Here is a 23,512-nt window from a genome sequence, read left to right as displayed (position 1 = left end):
TGCAAAGGAAAAACTCCTGCCGTCTTGGGATGTACCGTCGTCTGCGTCCTTTGGGGCAAGCTTTCTCAGTGTGGGCCATCACCTTATGGATTTATTTTGCTCTGTTGTTCTTTCAGTTATGCAGAAAGTTATGCGAAGTCCTCCCAGTAGAACTGTGGATCAGCACAGAGGTCCTTGTGGCTCTGTCCATTTTTGCTGTGCACATTTTTGAAGCTGTTATTGGGTGGATAGACATTTAGAATTGTTGTCTTCCTGGGAAATTGACCTATTTAATATTTTGAAATGTCTACTTTTGTCTAAGCTTTTGCCTTAAAATCTTCTTAGTCTGATCTTAGCAGACCTGCCGCGGTCTTCTTTTGGTTGTGGTTTCCCTGGTCTGTCTTTTTCTACCCTGTCGCTTTTGAGCTTTCTGGATTCTAGTGGATTGGATTCTAGTGTATGCTTCCTCTAAACTGCATGCCCTTGACTTTCAAAATGACCTCTGACCATGTTTGTCACTGAGTTAGCAATGTGACTTCTACCTTCCTTATGCCTGTGTTAAATCTGCCGTCTCACGAAGCACCTTCTGTGTGCCCTGCCTGCCTTGTGAGCTTCTCTCCTTTCCTGGCATCCTCCATGTCAAAGAACGGTTTGGATTATTTCATTATCCAGAGGACCAGGACAAAAGCTGGACACCATACCCATCTGTGTCGACCTGCATGTTTGTGTTGTGTCGACCTGCATGTTTTTGTTGTGTTGACCTGCATGTTTTTGTCCTGCTGTTTCAGCTCCTTGGGCTGATGTTGGCTGGTTCTTTCGCCACTTCTCCAACAGTGCAGGAACTTTATATTCACCTCTCTCCATTTCCATGGCATTGCATGTCCTTATCGTGGGCTCTAATTCTCTATTTATTTCACATGCGCAAGGCATTTCTATTGCTTTCTACAGCTAGCATTTATCTTTATTTGCTCATTTGCTATTTTGGTTGTTCTTTCTTCCTGCAATCTTTGTTTAGATTCTTTTCACCCTGTAGAACCTCCTTTGGTGCAGACTGTTTTCCACACAGGTGCTAAGTCTTGATCCTTCCAGTAAATGGGGGGGGGGGTGGTCTGTGGTGTCCAGCTTCTGTCCTGGTCTTCTGGAGGTGGGTATGGTGTCTGGCTTTTGTCCTGGTCTTCTGGAGGTGGGTTGGTTCCAATTGTCAAACTTTCCCAAAAGACATTCTTTTCCCTTAGAGCACAGACAGGAGTCTTCAGCAGGTGCCAAGTGCCCACTCATGTCCATGGAGCTTGACAATGACCTGGAAGCTGCCCCCTGGTCCTTGCTCACTCCTAGTCTTATCAGCTTGACCTTCCCACTAGAGGCTCAAGGCAGGGTTGTGCTGCAGGCAAGGCTTTCCCTGGACACACAGGCACGGGCTTCCGGCCGCCTTCCCAGGGCCCTGGGCTTCAAGACTGCCCGCTTAGAGCAGGCACCTTAGAACTGGGAGGTAGATGGTCATGTTTTGTGATATTCTCTGTGCTTTTTAAAACAGAACAGTGCAGAGGAACCTTGAATGAGGAAATGTGGGAGGCAGCTGGGGCAGGTGGCTGGAAGGCTCTTCCAGAGCCAGTGGGGTGTGCAACTCCCTGCCCCCACCTCTCTCCTTCCTTAGGAGACACGCTTCCTGCGGCTCCCAAAGGTCCTGATTCTGCAAGTCAGGGAGCTGACATTTGAAAACGGGAGGTTTCACAAAATTCAGAAGCCTATCAACATTGCCCAGGTGCTGAAACTGCATACCAGCCCCAGAGAACTGACATTGCCTAAGTGTAAAGCTTCCCACAGTGGCACACTCACCCTCAACCCGGTGAGTGCCCAGCCTTGGAGAGGGGGAGCCGCAGTGTGGGGAATCATGCCCGCAGCCTGCAGGGACAGTCACATTTCCGGCCAGCGTGTCCTGCCTGCCTGTCCCTTCATGACAGGAACAACCACAGGACAGGCAGGGTGGACTGGTGCCGGCGGGGCGGAGGCCACCCTGGCTATGGGAAACCTGTCTGCCGGTGTGATTAAGAAGAGCTGCCCACATTGTGTGATGGAAGGCAGGGCAGTGATGGGGTCCAAAGGGCTTGGGAGGGGGCCCTGGCAGCTGGGGGCAGGAGGTGTGCGGGGCAGCTGCCCGTTGGCAGGGCAGCCTGCGTGCTGGGCTTTCAGGACAGGCCTTCATGGAGGATCTCCTCTCCATGAGCCCCTTGAGATGCTCAGTTCCTTCCAAGCTGACCCAGAGCCAATGCAGGCTGAGGCGCAATGCTTGGGCTTTCCCCAGAGTGGCTGTGTAAGCAAGCCAGGAACTGCTTCATTCTCAGATGGGGGCCGGGGATTCCCATGGCCTCCAGAGGGGATGGGAAGACAGGTGTGGGATGGCACTTTCCAGGGAAAACCCGGAGCTTTAGGTTTTCAGAGCTAGGGAGTGGTGGAGGGAGCTGTGCCCCAGCCCACCCCCGCTGGGAGGCAGACACTGGTCCTGTACAGCCCCATTGCTCTTGGAAGCTGAGCTCTGGGCCCTGAGGCTGGCCTGCAGCTGTGACACTGAGGGGTGGCAGGGTGGGGTCCATACTCCCGCCCCCAGAGCACGGTCACAGCTAGCAGGGCCTCCGCCATTGCCCTGGAACTCAGTCCCACACACGCCCGCCCACGCACACCCACCCTCTGAAGCCCCAATCGCCCTGCAGGAGGAGAGAGTCTACCACCTCTACGCCATGTGCTGCCACTCGGGAGACTGCAGTGGGGGCCACTACACAGCTCTGGCCCAGCCCCCCGGCAGGGCGGAGTGGTTCCGCTTCAATGACCAGCAGGTGCACTGTGTGAGTCCCGCCCGTCCTGCGCCCCGGGGTCGGCCGCCGGTGGGCATGTTTAGGGAGCCAGCGGTTCTCTGGGGCCTCCTGTCTGTAATAAGGAAACGAAGGGACCCCTGAGCTGGTGCTTAATGTCGCTTCACTATCGTTATCGGAAGTTCTGGGAACCTTTTTCTCCCCTCAGGTTTAACTTCTTTAGCAAAATGTTATGGTTTCTTAATTTCTGAAAGTAATGTGTGCCTTTGTTTAAAAAGAAAGTATAATAAGAAAGGAGAATTTTAACAGCACAAAAAAAGCTATTGCAGAGACAAGAACATGGGTGAGGGCTGTTGGACACAGTGAAGCTGAATGGGAGCAGAATGAGAAGAGGAGATGCGGGTGCAGGGGTGGGTGAGACGGGAGGAGGCTGAGACAGCAGGAGGGTGGGAGGGGGAAGGAAGCCGGAGAGGGTGGGGGCCCTGGGGAGGGCAGGCTGGGAGGGCTGCTGCAGGCCACTGTGGGCAGGAGGGCAGCGTGGCCACCAGGGACCAAGCGAACATTACAGTGGGCAGGTAAAGGTGGTCGGGCCAGTGAAGGGCATGTCCGAGTGGAGGGCGGCGACTCTCAGGGTGACCCCGCCGAGGGCCAGGCTGTGGTGGGAGGGCGTGGTGATGGGTGGCAGGGGAGCATCCTCAAGGCCCCACCTTCCCGCTCTAGGTGGGACAGGAATTCCCTCTGCACCACACGTTCAGGTAGGCTGCTGGGCCCTCCTGGGGGGGAGGGGGGCGGTGGTGGAACCCCGTCCTGCGTGATGACCCCAGGGCCCTGGTTGTGGAGGCGGCACTCGCTGAGGGCAGCTCACCTTTCACCCGGGGAGGGAGTAGGACAGGTGGGGCACCCTTCCCTGAGAGGGCTACTGTCGTGGGGTCAGGTTTGACCCATGGCCTGGACCCAGGCCCCTCACAGGGCTGTACCCCCACCCCGAGCTCACACCACACCCCTGTGGGAGGAAGGTCTGTGCCCTCTGCTCCCTCTTATCTGTGTGGCAAGGGCCCCACGGGCAGGGGCGAGAGTGGGGATCATCCCCCTGTGTGTCGTCTGCCGCCGTCCAGGGAGGGGAGGTGTGATGCCCGCACAGTGGGGCTCAGGAATAGGAGGACCAACCAGGAAACGGTGAGTCTGGCCAGAGACCCAGGAAGCCGAGCTTGCTGAGCCTGCCTGGTTTTGCTCCTGTGTGGGACAGATGCGGCCGCGTGCCTGGTGGGCAGGACTCCACTCAGGTGCGATGGGTCCTGTCCCCACTCCTCTCTCAGGTCTGAGACCCCGTACCTACTGCTGTATCGCTGTCAGGAAACTGGAGACAGGTGCGTCCCTGTCTGGTCTCGTGGGTGGTGAGTGTTCGAGGAGCCTGGAGGAGGCACAGCCACCCCAGTCAGCTTTAATTGGGTGGGCGATTTTGCCAAGAAGGGGATGGATGCTGTGGGTCCCCAGGGCCACATCTGTGGCGATGGGCTCTGCCCTGGGCCTCCTCCCCACAGGGCAAGGCTGGGGTCAGGCCTGGCTTTGCAGGTCAGGGCGATGGGCTGAGGCCTCCCCTAGGACCCATGTGGTTCGGCCTGGCACCTGGTCCCTGTGGCCATGCACTCCCTGGGGCCGTGGTCTCTGAGGACATGTGTCCAGAGAGAGAGGGATGGGATCTTAGTCAAACAGCCTGTTCTCTCTGCAGCACCCACGTCTAACTCCCCTCCACAAAACAAGCAGTGGTCAATGCTGACTGCCTGGAGGGGAGAGGGCCCTGGGGGGTTGGCGCTGGGGGGTTGTGGGGAGGTGATATCCTCCTCCTGGGTTGTCCCTGCAGACCTGCTCAGGGATGCTGCAGAGGCGCCCAGGGAGGGCAGACCACATAAGTCCATGAGGGAGCTGTGACCCTAGGCCAGGCCCCAGGCCTCCAGGCCACCCACTGGTCCCTTCTCCTCCTCCTTTCTGACAAAGACTCCCCATTTCCCCAGAGACAGATGCTCAGGCGAGGGGGTGTCTGTGGCTGGGGGCTGCTTGTAGCCTTGCCAAGGCTTCAGGGACCTCCAAGCATGCCTGTGTGACTGATGCATACCAGGCCCCTGGGGCCTGTGAGGGGCGGGATGGTGGGCCCCTCTCAGCCAGAGTTGCAGCTCTCTTTTACTGCAGGCAGGAGCCAGAGGCACCTGGGCCTGACAATGGGGATACGAGAACCATGACAGATGTAGCTGTTCCAAAGGAGAAGCTGCCTTGTCCAGGAGTGGAGGGAGAGACTCTCAAGACAGACTCTGCCACAGTCTGCTGGGGAGGACACAGCCAGAGCCTCTCTCTCCTCCAGGAGGACGAGCGCATCTGCCACAGACAGAGTCCTGCCAAGAAGTACAGGTACGTGACCACCTGACTCTGTCCTCTGGAGAGAGCCAGGTGGCCCTTGGCCCTGAGGTGGGCACATTCAGCAGCCCCTGTGGGTTGGCTCAGACCCTGTCTCGCTGAATATATGTGTGTGCACCCACCAAGTGCCAGAGACCCAAAGGGGACCAAAGAAGCAGGTCTGGGTCTTTTGGGAGCTCAGGGCCTGCATGGCTGGACAGAATGTGACTGAGAGGTACATGTGTGGATTTCCAGCAAGAATGCATTAACGCTTGAGGGCAAGTGTAGGGGTGGCCTCTTCTGGTCACAAGGCAGGGGTATAACCTGAGGGGCTGCATGCCACCATGCCTGCGGAGTCAGGAGGATGCATAGGCAGTGTCCCTCAGAGGCATCACTGAGCTGGTGGGAATGTAAGGAGTGTCCCCCAGGGCACCTCTAAACCAGTACTGAGGTCACACCAGAGCTATCCTGGTCTGCAGGAAGGAGAAAGCCAGTCTTAATAGTAAAGAATGTATGATTTAAAGATGGCGTTCGGAAAGGAGAGGGAGCCAGGGTCGCACAAGCAGGGACGGCCCCAAGACCTCTGCATGCAGTGCCACCGTGAGCTCTCAGGTGCAGGGCGTCACTACCCACGGCGCCTCTGATGCATCTTTGGGAGAAAAACAATGTTCCCCTGAGAAGCTGTGCGAATGACTCTGCTGTCGTGCAGGTTTGAATTTAGAGAATGTGCAGGGCCCAGGATCCTCTGAACCATGTAACTGATGTGAACAAAACAAGCTCCCCCGTGGCAGCGGGGGGCACAGGGTGGAGGAAAATATGAAGCCTCTCAAGACTGGTACATCCTCACCTAACAGAGGGTCACCTGGCTCCCCACCCACAAAGTCATTTTGAAAATGAGGAAACAATTCATCGTGCATGGGGGGCCTCAGACAAAGTAAAGAGAAGGTCAGCTGCTGTGAGTTTCAGAGAATCTATAAAAATCAGTCACAAAATTTAAAGACATGAAATGTAGGACTGAGAGCAGAAAAAGAATGAGACATACTTACGGTTAATTTGAGGAGAAAAATAATCTGTATCTCGCCTATAATCTCAGCACTTTTGGAGGCCAAGGCAGCTGGATCACTTGAGGCCAGGAGTTCAAGATCAGCCTGGCCAACATAGTGAAACCCCATCTCTGTTGAAAATACAAAAATTAGTCAGGCTTGGTGGCGCATGACTTTGTGGTACGAGAATCACTTGAACCTGGGAGGTGGAGGTTACAGTGAGCTGAGATCACACCACTGTACTCCAGTCTGGGTGACACAGCGATACTCTGTCTCACACACACACAAAAAAGAATCTGTAGAAATGAAAACATAGTCATTGATATTTTAATTGCATTCACTGTGTTACACAGCATTTAGAAATAAGAGAATAGATATTTCTCGGATTAGAAGATGGATCTTGGGAAAGCTTTTGCACGTATTTTACCGGAAGATAAAAAGATGTGAAAGAACGGTTTTCAAAGAGGGCGTGGAGAATAGAATCAAAAGGTCTGAGTGACCTTCCAAAAGAAGTTAGAAATTTCCAACAGGACTGGCAAAAAGGGAGAACAGAGATCACGAGGGGAAAACAAAACTTGAGGAAATAATAAGTGAGAATTTTCCAAAACCAATGAAAGGCATGAGCCCCCAGCAAGGTTAAAGCCAGATAACCAAACCTAAATTACTGGGGGAACCCACCTCCAATATTTCAACATAGGTTCTTTCTATTTTCCATAAGTGTTGGCTGGCTGAGAAATAAAGAGAGACAGTGCAAAGAGAGGAATTTTACAGCTGGGCCACCGGAGGTGACATCACATATCAGTAGGACTGTGATGACTGCCTGAGTCTCAAACCAGCAAGTTTTTATTAAGGGTTTCAAAAGGGGAAGGGGTGTAAGAACAGGGAGTAGGTACAAAGATCACATGCTTCAAAGGGCAAAAAGCAGAACTACTAATAAGGGTCTAACAAAGATCGCAAGGCAAAGGGCAAAAGCAGAACCACTGACCAGGGTCCAAAAAAGATCACAGGGCAAAGGGCAAAAGCAGAACTCCTGATAAGGGTCTATGTTCAGCAGTGCACATATTGTCTTGATAAACATCTTAAACAACAGAAAATAGGGTTTAAGAGCAGAGAAACAGTCTGACCACAAATTTACCAAGGTGGAGTTTTTCCCCACCCTGGTAAGCCTCAGGGTACTGCAGGAGACCAGGGTGTATCTCAGTGCTTATCTCAACTGTATGAGACAGACATTCCCAGAGTGACCATTTATTTATAGACCTTCCCCCAGGAATGCATTCCTTTCCCAGGGTCTTAATATTAGTATTCCTTGCTAGGAAAAGAATTTAGCAATATCTCTTCTACTTGCACGTCTGGTGATAGGCTCTCTGCAAGAAGAAAAATGTGGCTCGTCTTGCCCAACCTTGCAGGCAGTCAGACCTTATGTTTGCCCTCCCTCCTTCCATAAAAATCGCTGTTATTCTGTTCTTTTTCAAGGTGCACTGATTTCATATTGTTCAAACACAGATGTTTTACAATCAATTTGTACAGTTAACACAATTATCACAGTGGTCCTGAGCTGATGTACATCCTCAGCTTATGAAGGTAACAGGATTAATAGATTAAAGTAAAGATAGGCATAAGAAATTATAAAAGTATTATTTGGGAACTGATAAATGTCCGTATTAAAATGAAATCTTCACAATTTATGTTCCTCTGCTGCGGCTCCAGCCAGTCCCTCTGTTCAGGGTCCCTGACTTCCCACAACACTAAATCTATACCTAGACTTACCTTAGAAAAGTCTAAAAGCAACTAGAGAGGAAAGAATATTCTGTTGAAAGGAACAATTATATTAAAGTAGACATCCTAAGGGTAAGGTAGAAGACAATGCAATGTCTTCTTAACTGGCAGACTCTAATTCTATACCCAGCTAAACTCTGTCATAGTCAGGTTGTTTCAGGCAAGCAAAGGGTTAGAGAGTTGACCACTAGTAGCACTTGTATAAAACAACTTAAGGCTGATTTCCAGAAATATGTACATCAAGTCTAGGAGGAAGAGCTGAAGTGCAAAAACAGTGATTTTCAAATAAACTAGCAAAAATGTAACACAATAATTAAACGTGGATTGTATAAAAAGACCTAATGATAATGGCTAATCTGGAGAATATTAGAACAAAACTAAAAATATGACACATCTCAAAAATCTAAATAGCAAGTAGGATATTGGAGTGAAAGTCCTCTAACTCATCCTTTTGCTTTGTGGGGAGAGTAGAGATATTGGTTAACTGCCAAGTTAGTTGAAAAAATAAGGATGTCAAAATTGTCAGGGTATCTTAGCTCATATTTCTTAAAAGTAGAGTTGGAGATGTAAGTGGTTGATTGAGGAAGTTCTTGAGAGGCTGCCCCCATGGAAAATGTCTGGAGCACAAATTGGGCCACAGAGGTGAACTTGCCTTGATGAAAAGGCAGCAATTTGTACTCCCATCAGACATGGGAGTACATGGGGGCATGGCTTTGGGGATGTGGAAGCCCCTATTGGCCAAAGGCATTGATCTGGAGAAGTCAGCAGCTCTGATTCTGAGCACTTAGCAGCAAACACTCCCAGCAGGTGTAGGACGCAGGCACCAGCGTGGAGAAAGGTATCTGGTAGGATACCACGGCACCCATTCCAGTCCGTCCCCCAGGCCACTCAGGTGCTCCCTACAGCAATGCAGCCACACCTTCACCAGCGTTCCATGGTTTCATATCCTCCTGGAAAAACTTATACAAGGATAGTTAATAAAAACCTCTGACTGTACCCACCTTGTTGCAGTTATCCCTGGGGATGGACCCAGAATTCTTCTCTTTCCTCTGCCACTTACATGAGTGCCCCCTGATATGGTTGGGATATTTGTCCCCTCCAAATCTCAGGTTGAAATATGATCTCCAGCATTGGAGGTGGGCTTCGTAGGAGGTGTTTGAGTCTTGGGGCCAGATGCTTCATGAATGGCTTGGTGGCCTCCTGTGGTAATGAGTGGGTTCTCGTGCTGGTAGCTCATGGAGGGCTGGTTGTTTAAAAGAGCCGCCCTTTCGTTTGCTCTCACCATGTGATGCGCCTGCTCCTGCTTTGCCTTCCACCATGAGTAAGCGCTCCCCGAGGTCTCCCCAGAAGCCTCGATGGTGACACACAGGCTCCCATGTTGGCCAGCTGGTCTGCCACTCTGTGAGGCCTCAGTGGTGCTGGCAGAGGCCCTGAGGGTGAGAAAGAAAAGCTCACACCTGGACTTTATGTCCATCCCTGACAGGATGAAATGTGTTTTACCTTCTCCTGGTGGAAGAGATCTGATGCCATCAACTTCCATCCAATGGGTGTTTGGTCTTCTCTGGGTTTCCCAGGCTTAGCACTGTGCCAGGGGCTCAGTGCCAGTGCCACAGGCAGGGCAGACAGGCAGCAGAAGGAGCTGGAGCCACTTTGGTAAGAGGGAGCCCCTGCTTCTCCCCCGGGGAAAGCCCCCATTTTCTGTCATGGATATTCTGTTTGCAAGTCCATTGCTCAGGAACTAGAGTGGCCAAGGACAGGCTCCTTGGCTGTTGGCTGAGCCACCATGTTAACTTGGTAGATTGTACCTCTATTGGCACGCATTGCACCCTCTCCCATAGGTCCATTCTTTTCTCCAGGCTTTCTTTTTTTTTTTTTTTTTTTTTTTTGAGGCGGTGTCTCGCTCTGTCACCCGGACTGGAGTGCAGTGGCCGGATCTCAGCTCACTGCAAGCTCCGCCTCCCGGGTTCACGCCATTCTCCTGCCTCAGCCTCCCGAGCAGCTGGGACTACAGGCGCCCGCCACCTCGCCCAGCTAGTTTTTTTTTTTTTTTTTGTATTTTTAGTAGAGACGGGGTTTCACCGTGTTAGCCAGGATGGTCTCGATCTCCTGACCTTGTGATCCGCCCGTCTCGGCCTCCCAAAGTGCTGGGATTACAGGCTTGAGCCACCGCGCCCGGCCTCTCCAGGCTTTCTTTTCCAGATCTTTCAATCCTGCTCTTCCAAACCCTGGCCATACAGCTAGGCTACTGGCCACACACAGCCTTCCTCAAGAGCCTCAGGGAGCTGCTCTGTGACCCTCCAGGTGGGACTTGCCTGAGGCTCCTGGTGGCTTCACTGTCCACCGTGAGATCTTCCAGGTCATAGGGCCCAAACTGCAAGGCTACTTTTCCTGCAGCCTAGAGCTGCTGCAGGCTCCTTTCTAGCACTGGGCCCACTTAAAGCTACTAGCCTCTGGCAGCGTTTGACAAGTAGCTCCTAGAAGCCTGCCCAAGTGTGACCTGTGCTGCCTTCAAAGCCCAAATCGATTCACCAAGCATTGTGTTCCTTTCTCAGGGGTAGGGGAGCAGACAGCACAGTCACGGCATCGGTTACTCCAGAGGGAGTATCCCAACAAGCACTGGAGCCCTGGGGTGCAACTGCACTGATGTGGCAGCCCCTGGCTCTATGTGGGGTTTATCTCCTCACCTTCTGGGGGGCCATTTCCAATGCACCCAGAGTACTTCCTGCTGCTTACTATCATGTCCGACAAACACAGAGTTATCAAGATCGTGGGCCAATGTGATACTCTGCAGAACGTGCAAATACTCCACATGTTTTAGACTCCCTCATGACAGAACAGAACCAACTCAGCATGGGGAAAGCTGGTGTCTGTGCACTGAGATCTGTCCCTTGTGCAGTATGCTGCCTCTGACAGCCTTCCCTGATGTTAGAGAAAAGGATGTGTTTGCTGAGGCAGCGGCTTCAAGCCACGAAGGTGAGACCGTGTTCATCTGACCCAGTGAAGGCATCTCACCCAGCAGGACAGCTAGCACTGGGCTCCCGCTTGGTTAAATTGGCAGTGGCTGGATCCAGTTCAGGCAGGGGTGAGCCTAGGACGTTGAATGGGGATTCGTTGGGGTCTGCGTGCCTGCATCCCTCAAGGCTTTGAAGGGGGAGCTAATCCCTGGTGTTCCCCTGAGATGGGATGCTGTTGTTGATTCACTGACTCAGCAGGAGATCCACCGGGCCAGGGGCGCCACTTGGTCTTTCCTACGATAGCTCTTATCCTGCAGCCTGGGAACCTCAGCTAGAGTCCGGCTAGCTACTCGGGAAGTCATGCCACGGCTACTTTCCAGAACTGAAGGAAAGTCCAGTATCAGTCCAGGCACCCAGAGAACATGGGCCAGGACGCTGCCTCAGGACACTGCCGGGGTTCCCTGGCCCACAAACCCTGCTCATGGCAGGGGAGGGAAGCGCATGGGAGCCGTGTGTTCTGTCTCCATGGGATGCATGTTCTCTCTCTCCGTCGGCCGTGTGTTCTCTCTCTCCGTGGGCCACATGTTCTCTCTCTCCGTGGGATGCATGTTCTCCCCTCTCCATGGGACATGTGCTCTCCCTCTCATGGGATGTGTGTTCTCTCTCTTGCTGGGATGCGTGTTCTCCCTCCCCACGGGATGCGTGTTCTCCCTCTCCGTGGGATGCGTGTTCTCTCTCTCCATGGGATGCGTGTTCTCCCTCTCCATGGGACATGTGTTCTCTCTGTGGGATATGTGCTCTCCCTCTCCATGGGATGCGTGTTCTCCCTCTCCATGGGATGCGTGTTCTCTCTCTCCATGGGATGCGTGTTCTCCCTCTCCATGGGACATGTGTTCTCTCTCTCTGTGGGATGCGTGTTCTCTCTCTCCATGGGCCACATGTTCTCTCTCTCCGTGGGATGCATGTTCTCCCCTCTCCATGGGACATGTGCTCTCCCTCTCATGGGATGTGTGTTCTCTCTCTCGGTGGGATGCGTGTTCTCCCTCTCCATGGGATGCGTGTTCTCCCTCTCCGTGGGATGCGTGTTCTCTCTCTCCATGGGATGCGTGTTCTCTCTCTCCATGGAACATGTGTTCTCTCTCTCTGTGGGATGTGTGTTCTCTCTCTCCGTTGAATATGTGTTCTCCCTCTCCATGGGACATATGTTCTCTCTCTCTGTGGGATGTGTGTTCTTCCTCCCCATGGGATGTGTGTTCTTCCTCTCCGTGGGACATGTGTTCTCTCTCTCTGTGGGATGCGTGTTCTCTCTCTCCACGGGATGCGTGTTCTCTCTCTCCATGGGATGCGTGTTCTCCCTCTCCATGGGACATGTGTTCTCTCTCTCTGTGGGATGTGTGTTCTCTCTCTCCATTGAATATGTGTTCTCGCTCTCCATGGGACATATGTTCTCTCTCTCCGTGGGACATGTGTTCTTCCTCCCCATGGGATGTGTGTTCTCTCTCTCCATGGGATGTGTGTTCTCCCTCTCCACGGGATGCGTGTTCTCTCTCTCCGTGGGATGTGTGTTCTCCCTCTCCACGGGATGCGTGTTCTCTCTCTCCGTGGGACATGTGTTCTCTCTCTCCGTGGGATGTGTGTTCTCCCTCTCCACGGGATGCGTGTTCTCTCTCTGTGTTGAATATGTGTTTCTCTCCGTGGGATGCATGGTCTCTCTCTCCATGGGACATATGCTCTCTCTCTCTGTGGGATGCGTGTTCTCTCTCTCTGTGGGATGTGTGTTCTTCCTCCCCATGGGATGTGTGTTCTTCCTCTCCGTGGGACGTGTTCTCTCTCTCCGTGGGATGTGTGTTCTCCCTCTCCACGGGATGCGTGTTCTCTCTCTCCGTGGGACATGTGTTCTCTCTCTCCGTGGGATACATGCTCTCCCTCTCCATTGGACTTGTGCTCTCCCTCTCCTTCAATCTGTAGGTTCTGGGTCTGCGATTTGACTTGAATCTGAGCAAGGGGTTGTGACTGTCCTCAGGGCACTGACCTCTGTGGCCTCTCCTGCATCCTTGATCACATTTTCTGATGTGTGTTAGGCAGAACATTGGTTGCCCCCGGAAGCGCCCTGTCCCTGAGCTGATGCCCGGGGGGTTCTGTCTCTGAGGGTCGGATTCCTTCCATGCCCCTATCCCCCACTCCCTGTTCATTGTGGGGATTTGGGCTGTGACCACCATTGGGCGCTTTCTCTTCTGGACGCTTCCTCTGGGAGGATGCTAGGGAGCCAGACTTGTCCCCCAGCTGCCCCGGCCCCACCTGCAGAGGACAGCTGCCTCGGAGCTTGCGGTGATGGCGGGGCCCCTGGCAGAGCACCGCAGGCCGCCTTGTAGCCGACCTGCTGAAAAATAAACTCCTGGACCTCCAGCAACAGTGTGGGGCATGAGGGAGGCAGAAAGCACTATGGCTGCTGAGGTTGGGGCAGGAGGGAAGGTCAGGACACAGCACTCGATAGGGTGGAAGAGAGGAGTGTGACTGTGTCAGCCTCCACCCACGCAGAAATCCACCCAGTTTGCTGACTGAAAAACAGAGCTCGTTAGATTATATTTAAGCACACGTATTGCTGAATCCCTGTCAATGGAGCTGCAAACCTCCGAGGAACCTGGGACAGGCCCTGCCTCCCCTGTCTGGGGCTTGCTGCTTGGGAATGGAGGGGGCTGAGCTGGGCAGTCCGCACCTGCCCCCATCACTGCAGGGACCCAGGCTCTGCCCTCCTGCAGCCCAAGGGCCTGGTGAGCTGAGGTTCTGGGGTCCCCACCCCAGCAGGGCCTCAGGGGCTTCCCTCTGCTCAGGCGAGAGTCCACTTTGTTCCATTCATCTCCTGGCTTGTGTTTCAGGAGGGACGTGGAGCCTGGCCTTGGGGACAAGGGCAGAGCCTCAGAGCACGTGGATGAGGAGGGCCCTAAAGCGCCTCCACCAGGGGAGCAAGGGGAGGCCCGAGGCCTGCCCTGTGGCCCCCAGTGTAGCCCTGAAGAGGAACTCCCTGCCATGGGAATGAGGAGCTCGGCAGCTGAAGACCAAGCCCTGTCCCACCCTGCGCAGGGCCCAGCACAGCCCGGAAAGACACGTAAGTGACGCCTGACCCACGCCCTGAGACTGGGGCCAGTTCCCTCCCTGATGGCTGCTGGCTCTGCAGGGACTGAGCGGTCAGCCCCCACTCCGGGTCACTCACCAACTCACACCGATGCATCCCAGCCGCCACCACGCCCTAGTCCTTCCAGCACAGGGGTCCCCACCCTGAGGGAGAGGCCCCGTCCCTGCCCCACGGAGCTGACCTTAAGGGCCCATGGCACGCAATCACACGATGTCTCACACGGCCAACAGCCCAGCCTGCTGTCCTGGAGGAAATGCAAGGCTCAGACACCAGCGAGCCAGGTGGTCGAAGGGGCTCCCGAGGTGGGCGTTGGGCCTGAGGCCGACAGCAGGAGAAGGGTTGGGGTGGAGGAATGGTGGTGACAGCCAAGACTGAAGGGGCTGAGACCCTCGGATGAGCAGGAGCAAGGCTGGGAGGGGCTCATGGAGAGGTCAGAGGAGGCCCCGGCTGGGCCCAGGGGCAGCACAGCCTGTGCACCTGGGAGCCGGCAGGGACCTGCCCGGGGCCTGGTGGGGCTGAAGAAGAGTGGGCACGATTCCACCCCTCGAGTTCGGGAGGAAACTTTCCAGAGTTAGGCCTGAGGTGAGGGTCTGGGGCAGCCCCAAGACAGCCCCAGTCTCTGCCTGGCTCACTGGGGGTGCTAGGACTGATCCCAAGATGGGACCTGGAAAGGTGGGGTGGATGGCTGGACCTGAGGGCTGGGAGTTGGGTCAGAGGGACCCAGGGGTGGGACCTCTGTGGCCCCCAGCCTTTCCATGTTGCCTGGTGTCTAGGGCCCTGTGTACAGGTGGTACAGGATTGAGGTGGGGGTGCCAGCGAGGTGAGGGCTGCCCACAGGGTCCACAGAGCCCACAGGACATGAGCGAGGGCTCTGTCCAACCAACTCAGCCTGGGTGTCTGCCCCTTGCTCTGCAGGCCTCAGGAGCAAAGATGGAGGAGCAGAGGCTGCCAGAGAGGGAGTCTGGCTCCTCGGAGAAAGAGAGGCGGAAGCCATGGCCACCAGAGAAAGAGGAGTGGAGATTGCCAAAGAAGGGGGCCAGCTCCTCAGAGACGGGGGATTGGAGGCTGTGGCCTCCAGAGAAGGAGGAGGGGAGGCTGTGGCTGCCAGAGAAGGGGGCTGGCTCTTCAGAGAGAGAGGAGTGGAGGCTGGGACTGACAGAGAAAGAAAAGGGGAGGCCATGGCCGCCAAAGGAGGAGCAGAGACCATGGCAGCCAGAGAAGGAGGAGGAGAGACCATGGCAGCCAGAGAAGGAGGAGGAGAGACCATGGCAGCCAGAGAAGGAGGAGCAGAGACCATGGCAGCCAGAGGAGGAGCAGAGACCATGGCAGCCAGAGAAGGAGGAGGAGAGACCATGGCAGCCAGAGAAGGAGGAGCAGAGACCATGGCAGCCAGAGGAGGAGCAGAGACCATGGCAGCCAGAGGAGGAGCAGAGGCCGTGGCAGCCAGAGAAGGAGGAGCAGAGACCATGGCAGCCAGAGAAGGAGGAGCAGAGACCATGGCAGCCAGAGAAGGAGGAGCAGAGGCCGTGGCAGCCAGAGAAGGAGGAGGAGAGACCATGGCAGCCAGAGAAGGAGGAGCAGAGGCCGTGGCAGCCAGAGGAGGAGCAGAGGCCGTGGCAGCCAGAGGAGGAGCAGAGGCCGTGGCAGCCAGAGAAGGAGGAGCAGAGGCCGTGGCAGCCAGAGAAGGAGGAGGAGAGACCATGGCAGCCAGAGAAGGAGGAGCAGAGACCATGGCAGCCAGAGAAGGAGGAGCAGAGGCCGTGGCAGCCAGAGAAGGAGGAGGAGAGGCCATGGCCACCAAAGAAGGAAGAGGGGAGGCCGTGGCAGCCAGAGAAGGAGGAGCTGAGGCCATGGCCACCAGAGAAGGAGGAGGAGAGGCCATGGCCACCAGAGAAGGAGCAGCAGAGACCATGGCAGCCAGAGAAGGAGGAACGGAGGCCGTGGCAGCCAGAGAAGGAGGAGCAGAGGCCATGGCAGTCAGAGAAAGAGGATCAGAGGCCATGGCCACCAGAGGAGGAGGAGCAGAGGCCGCGGCCACCAGAGAAAGAGGAGGAGAGGCCATGGCCACCAGAGAAGGAAGAGGGGAGGCCATGGCAGCCAGAGAAGGAGGAGCAGAGGCCATGGCAGCCAGAGAAGGAGGAGGAGAGACCATGGCAGCCAGAGAAGGAGGAGCAGAGGCCATGGCCACCAGAGAAGGAGGAGGAGAGACCATGGCAGCCAGAGAAGGAGGAGCAGAGGCCATGGCAGCCAGAGAAGGAGGAGCGGAGGCCATGGCAGCCAGAGAAGGAGGAGCAGAGACCATGACAGTCAGAGAAAGAGGAGCAGAGGCCATGGCCACCAGAGGAGGAGGAGCAGAGGCCGCGGCCACCAGAGAAAGAGGAGGAGAGGCCTTGGCCACCAGAGAAGGAAGAGGGGAGGCCATGGCAGCCAAAGAAGGAGGAGCAGAGGCCATGGCAGCCAGAGAAGGAGGAGCAGAAGCCATGGCCACCAGAGAAGGAGGAGGAGAGACCATGGCATCCAGAGAAGGAGGTGCAGAGGCCGTGGCAGCCAGAGAAGGAGGAGCAGAGGCCATGGCATCCAGAGAAGGAGGAGCGGAGGCCATGGCAGCCAAAGAAGGAGGAGCAGAGACCATGACAGTCAGAGAAAGAGGAGCAGAGGCCATGGCCACCAGAGGAGGAGGAGCAGAGGCCGTGGCCACCAGAGAAAGAGGAAGAGAGGCCGTGGCCACCAGAGAAGGAAGAGGGGAGGCCGTGGCAGCCAGAGAAGGAGGAGCAGAGGCCATGGCCACCAGAGAAGGAGGAGCAGAAACCATGGCCACCAGAGAAGGAGGAGCAGAAACCATGGCCACCAGAGAAGGAGGAGCAGAGACCATGGCCACCAGAGAAGGAGGAGGAGAGACCATGGCAGCCAGAGAAGGAGGAGGAGAGGCCGTGGCAGCCAGAGAAGGAGGTGCAGAGACCATGGCCACCAGAGAAGGAGGAGCGGAGACCATGGCAGCCAGAGAAGGAGGAGCGGAGGCCATGGCAGCCAAAGAAGGAGGAGCAGAGACCATGACAGTCAGAGAAAGAGGAGCAGAGGCCATGGCCACCAGAGAAAGAGGAGGAGAGGCTGTGGCCACCAGAGAAAGAGGAGGAGAGGCTGTGGCCACCAGAGAATGGGGCTGGATCCTCAGAGACAGAGGAGTGGAGGCCATGACTACCAGAGAAAAGGAAGGGGATGCCATGGCCTCCAGAGAAGGAGGAGCGGAGGCTGTGGCCACCAGAGAAGGAGGAGCAGAGGCCATGGCTGCCAGAGAAGGAGGAGCAGAGGCCATGGCTGCCAGAGAAGGAGGAGCAGAGGCCATGGCTGCCAGAGAAGGAGGAGAGGAGGCCATGGCCACCAGAGAAGGAGGAGAGGAGGCTGTGGCCACCAGAGAAGGAGCGGCAGAGGCCATCGCCACCAGAGAAGGCTGCCCCTCAGAGATGGAGGAAGGGAGGTGCCAGGCTTCAAGGTGAGTCAGGGCACTGCCTGTGGCCAAGGCCACCACATCTGCAGGTCTGGCCCTGCCCCAGCCAGACGCCTGTGGGTCTTGGCTCAAGAGTGGATGGAGTGAAAGCCACCCCAGCTCCTGCTCCATGACAGGCCCCCAGGAAGAGACACCCCAAGCAGCCCAGTTGGATGCCCTCCCTGGGGTCCTGAATCAACTCAGACCTAGGACCTCCCTACGTCCACACATCCAGCCTCCTCCACATGGGGTGGCCAGAATCATGTCCTCACTGCCACCCACAGCCCCTGCACCATCTTGCCCTGTGCACGCTGTGACAGCCTCTGCCCACTTCTGTGCAGCCCAAAGCCGAGGCCTGGAGGCTTGAGAGATGGGGAGAGCCTGATGCGGCCACGGGCGAGGCAACAGCAGAAGGGTTGCTGGCTGCCGTCCTCGGGGGGGTGTCCACCTGGCCTCTGCCTCCCTCGGAGCAAGACTGGCGGTGGGAAAGCCCCAGGGGAGAGACAGCCCTGGCAGTGCCACACCACACCAGGCTCAGCGCCCAGCCAGCGTCCATGGGGACCCTGGTCCCTGGAAAGAGATGAAGAGTGACCAGATGGCATTCATGCCCTGCCTCGGGAGTCCCCAGTCTAAAGTGCCAGGATGGCATTCACACCCTGCCTCAGGAGTCCCCAGTCTGTCCCATCCCAGAGCCCTTCCCTGGCCCTTCCAGCTGGAGAGCATGACCCTGAAAGCACAGGGTGTTTGGGGCTTGGATTCCATTTGGATTCCTAGGGGGAAGCTCTGGGAGGAGCAGGGGGTGGTTGATAGAGATGGACAGGGAGGGGGTCTCCACAGAATCCCAGGGGCCTGCCTGGAGCCGGCCCACCATAGGCTGGGGGGCAAGGTGGGGCTTCCCGGGCCAGCAACTGAGGCTCAGCCCAGGGCACTGAGCAGCCCACACTCAGAGAGGGGAGTCTGGGCCAGGTGCTGAGGGGGTCCAGGTCCCCTCAGCCCAGGTCGCGCTGCTGGTGACCGCTGTGTGACCTCTCAAAAGTCACTGAACCCCTCACCATGAAATGCAGGAATAATTCCTGCTTAGAAGATGTTGTACAGTATCTTGGATTTCACAAGCACTGTTTATTTATACAAAGTACAGAGCTTAGGGCTTCCCTCCTGGTGGAGATTTTCTAAATCTAGCCATTGTTTCTTTTTTTTTTTTTTTTGAGACGGAGTCTGGCTCTGTCGCCCAGGCTGGAGTGCAGTGGCCTGATTTCGGCTCACTGTAAGCTCCGCCTCCCGGGTTCACGCCATTCTCCTGCCTCAGCCTCCTGAGTAGCTGGGACTACAGGCGCCCGCCACTGCGCCCGGCTAATTTTTTGTATTTTTAATAGAGACGGGGTTTCACTGTGGTCTCAAACTGATGTTTCTTTAGGAATAATGGTCCCCCTCTTCCCCCGCAGCATCCTGCCTTGGTGAAGCAGCTGCCACCTACGTCTCCAGCCCGAGCCTGACATCGCTTCCTGGCCCCCACCACTGGCTCACCCCCAGCCCTAGCCACTTCCCCAGGTCTCTCCCCAGCACCCACTACCCTGCCAGCCTGGACGTTGCCTTTGGGGACCCTTGCAGCCCCCAGGGAGGAAGGCCTCCTATCCTGAAGCTGTCTAGGGCCAGTCCCGGGCCAGACTCCCACCCAGGGAGCTCCAGCCCAGCAGAACTAGAGGCAGAACAAGGGGTGCTTGGTGGGGAGACTGGGCAGAGCAGGGTGAGGTCCCCAGGGCTCTCCCCTCACGCACTGTCTGCTGTTCACATGAGGATGGAGCCTACCTTCTCCAAGCAACTGCAGACAGACAGTGGACATGAGGACAGGAAGATCTCTGCAGACCAGGAGAACAGTCAGAACGAGGGCTGGACCATGAGGAGGGACAGGTCTGCCTCAGAAGGCTCTGAACTCCAGGGCACAGGGTGGCCCTGATGACCCTGCCCAGAGACACACTGGGACGGGGCAGAACCCCGAACCCGGACAGAGGAGCACTGGCGCTACCATCCAACCCACTCCAGGGTCAGGTGGGCACTCAGGAAGGCGCGGAGCCCCATTTCCTGCATGACTCCACCCGGGTGGACAGTGGAGGGACTTTCCACGTGCTGAAGGCAGACCCCAGGGTCTCGGGCCACTGTCCTGAGCATCGCCCCTCATGGGTGCCATGCTAGTGGCTGCTTCCACCCTACTCTGGCCTCCGGGGCAGCTTCTCCCCTTCAGAGCTGTGGCCCAAAAGTGAGCCCAAGAGCTTTCCCTCGGGGGGCTGGGGCATCTAACGGACCTGGACCTGCATGTGGGATAGAAACAGGTGGCCTAGCCTGGGGCATCTCCACTCTACAGCTCCTCACCTATAGGTGCCCCAGGAGCAAACACCTGTGCAAGTGTGAACGAAAGGCACCGTAAATCTGCTCCTCGCCCTCTCTGGGAAGCAGAGGGTCTTCCCTGTCCCGCCCACTCAAGGGATCCACTGCTAAACGTTCCAGGATGTGGAAGGACAGTCATTAAACACAGCCACTGTGAACAAATCACAGAAATTTGTACTTAAATAAATCTTAATAAAATAGGTACTTAAATACCTATTAAGGTAATAATTACCTAAACTCAAGACTTCCTAATGATTTTTTACAATTATTTTTGGGGGTCGCTTACGCCTGTTGTCGCTGTATGGTAGAAATGCTGCGAGCAGGCACCGCCCCCCCTCCCCACCCCGGTGGCACAGGTGAGGCCCCCGGGCCGCTGGAAACCCACAGGTGCTGCAGACCAGGGCGTGACCTGCTCTGTAGATTGTCTCTGTGTGGATTGTGACTTCAGGAAGGAAGGCAGCTCGTGCCTGAGGTTCCCAGTGAAGCCAGCGATGCCTCTGCCGGGGCAGCTCGTGACTCAGTTTCCCAGTGAAGCCAACGACGCCTCTGCCGGGGCAGCTCGTGCCTGAGATTCCCAGTGGCCGTCTGATTTTGTCAGGACCTGGGTCACTCGAAACCACAGGTTGGCCGAGGGCACAAGAGTTTGGCAAAAACCAACCGAAGCATCCTAAGAGAGTCGATGGCCACGTGGAATTTAGCACAAAGGCGTTGCATGGATTGTTATTTTCTGTAATTTGTGTGCCACACACTCTTTGTATACAGTCATCCCTCAGATCCACAGGACACTTGTTCCAGGACCCCCTGAGGACACCAACACCCACAGGTGCTCAGGTCCTTCCTATGAAATGGTATTGCATTTGCATATGACCTAAGCACGCCCTCTGCTTTAAATCGCCTGATACAATGTAAATGCTCCACACGTGGTCGTTACACTATGTTGTTTTTTACTTCTATTATTTATTATTGTATTGTTAGCTTTTTTTCCTGAATATTTTGTCTCGGAGGCTGGTTGAATCCAAGGACAGGGAACCCAGGGAAATGGAAGGTTGACTGTGGCACAACATATCAATACAGGCGCCCCCGCTTACCTGCAGGGGACACGCTCGGAGACCCACAGTGGACTCCTGAACCTGCAGACAGGACCAAACCCTGTAGACACTAAGGAGCCCCCACTTACCTGCAGGGGACGCGTTCCGAGACCCACAGTGGGTGCCTGAAACTGCAGACAGGACCAAACCCTGTAGACACTAAGGAGCCCCCGCTTACCTGCAGGGGACACGCTCGGAGACCCACAGTGGACTCCTGAACCTGCAGACAGGACCAAACCCTGTAGACACTGTTTTTTCCTATACATACACACCTATGATCAATTTTAATTTATAAATTGGATACAGTAGGAGATTGACAACAATAATAAAACAGAACCATTATAATAATAATATAGTGTTCACAGCTTCCCAGATAGAAGTTTCATTCTTTAATCTTTATCTCAGCATAGGATTATTTTCCTCTCCTTATTGAGAGCTTCCACATTTTCACTCGAAGGAAGCATTTATAGCTTCCTGGGATCCCTGCCTGGCCCAGACCCCTGGAGGCCATGACCATGTGCACTTTCTCCAGACCTCGAATCCCTCTTACCGGGAGCCTCCCAGAAAGGCCAGGGCTGCACTGTGCAGATCTCACAATGCCCTTCACTACAGGTTTATTTTGTTTTCCTAAAAATGAGGCCATCACCAGGTTGTGGGACAGGTTCAGGATCTCTAGTCCAGCACAAATGTTGTACCTGGGAGCTGTGTCCCCGGGAAGAAAAGGCTGCAGGCCCCATAGGGAGGAGCTCAAATGGTGCCCCCACCAGCCTGGCCGCCATCCCAAATCCTTACAAGGGCTTAGTCTTGGCTTTGGGTCCCTGTAAACTGCCCCACCTTCCCTCTGCCCAGGATGGGAGAGGCTCCTGCCCCCCTGCTGACTGGGCTGTGGCTGTTTTTGAGTGGCTTCACTGGGAAACTCAGTCATGAGCTGCCTCGGCAGAGGTGTCCCTGGCTTTACTGGGAAACTCAAGAGATTGCACAGCCTCATCCTGACCGCCCCTGGCTGTTCTCACGAGGTCTTCTCCATCTGAATCGGCACCTCTTTCAGGCGGCACTGCTGGTGCTCCCACGGTATGGCCTCCTGGGTGTCCTCTGGGATGGCAGTTTCACAGCCGCCATCTGGAATTCTGGCCGCTCAAGAACTCTGATGTGGGTAAAAGCACTCAGTGGAAAGAAGGCTTAGCTCATGAAGCGGAATCATGGCCATGCTCTGCTCTGCTTAGAAAAGCCGGGCTGGGTCCTGCCAGAACAAAGTCCGCTCCTGCGAAGCTTCCAGCTCTGTCAATAAAACTCGGTTCTTGAAGAGAGGGTGTAACAGGAGGCCCCGCGCCACCATGGGCAGCAGCTCTGCTCAGGATAGGAGCGGGCGTCACGTGCGCCCACAGCAGGAGCCAGAGCCTCTGCTCAGAGGACACTTGCTCGGGACCAGGGGATGCTGGCTCCAAGAGGAACGACGCACCCCAAAGGCCCCTGTGCTCCTCATGGGCCACCTCTTCGGGGGGTGCTGCTTCTGCCCTGGAAGTCCAGCCATTCTCCCTCCTCCACTCCCGGGCCCGAGCTGTCAGGGACATGCACAGGACTCCAGCTGCCTCTTCTAGCCAAGGGGGAGCTGGGCTTTGGCCAGAGATTCTTGTGGCACTTCCATAAACACTACAGCCCACGCAGGGCGGCCGGGAAGAGTGTCCAAGGCAGCCCTTCCTGTGTTGGGAAGTGCAGAGCCGGGGACTCAAACCACAGCCAGATGGGCACTGCCTATTGTAAACGGGGTCATGGGAGCTCAGCCTGGGCTTCGCCCGCATCATCCTCCACTGTCTGCGGCTGCCTCCACCCTCCGCTGACAGTGTGGGCACCTCACGGAGGAGGCTGAGGACATTCACCGACCGGCCCTTTACAGAAGAGGCTGCTGGCCACCGACGCAGACCCCTGGCCTCGTGGCCCGGCAAGCACGAGGGGCGGTTTTGTTTCTGGTGAGCACCCGCCCCACGGGTGTCTGGCGAAAAGATTCCACGGTGGATCCTGCAGCAAAGGATCCAGCTGCACAGCTCCAGCCCTGCTGTGGACTTTATACCCAGAAAGTTTCTGAAAAAGCAGATTTTGGACCAGATCTGTGTTCTGTGGCCTGACTTTGTCTGCCATTGGCTGAAGGGGAGGAGTGAAGATTGAGGTGCCACCAGGGAGGGGCAAAGTTTTTGAGAAGGAGCTTTAGGAGGGTCAGCTTCTGGGAGCATCTGCAGACACGGGAGCCCAGAACACGGAGCAGGTCCTGCAGGCTCAGCTTCCAGGGCTGAGGACCCAGGGCTACGACACCCTCCCCCTAGGGACTATTATCAGTGGATGAGCAGGCTCCCGTGCGGTGTCTAAGCCCACACAGAGCTGTCCACCATGGCTTAACCAGAATCCAAGATGGACGGAGAGGTGGTGGAGGGCTGAGGAGTCCGCAATGGGAGGAGGGACGGAGAGGCGGTGCAGGGCTGAGGA

At 55.7% G+C, this 23,512-nt stretch overlaps 2 protein-coding genes across 51 annotated transcripts in view; one reads left to right on the top strand and one right to left on the bottom strand.

Moving 5' to 3' along the window:
- LOC117094286 (foot protein 1 variant 1-like) overlaps positions 1–20,183 on the top strand; it is a 31,266-nt gene extending 11,083 nt beyond the window's left edge. Inside the window, exons 9-23 of one of the 50 annotated variants that reach the window (XM_033229582.1) lie at positions 1,634–1,825; positions 2,688–2,819; positions 3,507–3,541; positions 4,103–4,180; positions 4,974–5,189; positions 13,824–14,053; positions 14,311–14,382; positions 14,996–15,663; positions 15,718–15,927; positions 15,958–16,047; positions 16,318–16,347; positions 16,618–16,677; positions 16,828–16,857; positions 17,008–17,570; positions 17,906–18,360. In XM_033229582.1, the coding sequence (XP_033085473.1) occupies positions 1,634–1,825; positions 2,688–2,819; positions 3,507–3,541; positions 4,103–4,180; positions 4,974–5,189; positions 13,824–14,053; positions 14,311–14,382; positions 14,996–15,663; positions 15,718–15,927; positions 15,958–16,047; positions 16,318–16,347; positions 16,618–16,677; positions 16,828–16,857; positions 17,008–17,570; positions 17,906–18,155 (2,856 nt within the window). In that variant the 3' untranslated portion in view covers positions 18,156–18,360. Of the gene's footprint in view, positions 1–1,633; positions 1,826–2,687; positions 2,820–3,506; positions 3,542–4,102; positions 4,181–4,973; positions 5,190–13,823; positions 14,054–14,310; positions 14,383–14,995; positions 15,664–15,706; positions 16,168–16,317; positions 16,528–16,617; positions 16,858–16,947; positions 17,571–17,905; positions 18,361–19,006 lie in introns of those variants that run through there. The other 49 variants (XM_033229577.1, XM_033229575.1, XM_033229561.1 and 46 more) reach the window with 49 other exon arrangements.
- An 818-nt stretch (positions 20,184–21,001) lies between these two features.
- LOC117094292 lies at positions 21,002–23,511 on the bottom strand. Its single transcript, XM_033229615.1, has 2 exons — positions 21,255–23,511; positions 21,002–21,165 (listed from the first exon to the last, which is right to left on the bottom strand). The coding sequence occupies exon 1, from the start codon at positions 23,260–23,262 to the stop codon at positions 22,219–22,221; it is 1,044 nt and encodes a 347-aa protein (XP_033085506.1). The 5' UTR covers positions 23,263–23,511; the 3' UTR covers positions 21,002–21,165; positions 21,255–22,218.
- Between the last annotated feature and the right edge of the window lies 1 nt (position 23,512).

The sequence above is a fragment of the Trachypithecus francoisi genome, unplaced genomic scaffold, assembly GCF_009764315.1.
Source record: "Trachypithecus francoisi isolate TF-2019V2 unplaced genomic scaffold, Tfra_2.0 Lachesis_group13, whole genome shotgun sequence".
Lineage (NCBI taxonomy): Eukaryota > Metazoa > Chordata > Mammalia > Primates > Cercopithecidae > Trachypithecus > Trachypithecus francoisi.
Note: the sequence above shows the minus strand (reverse complement) of the source record. Positions and strands in the feature narration are given on the sequence as shown.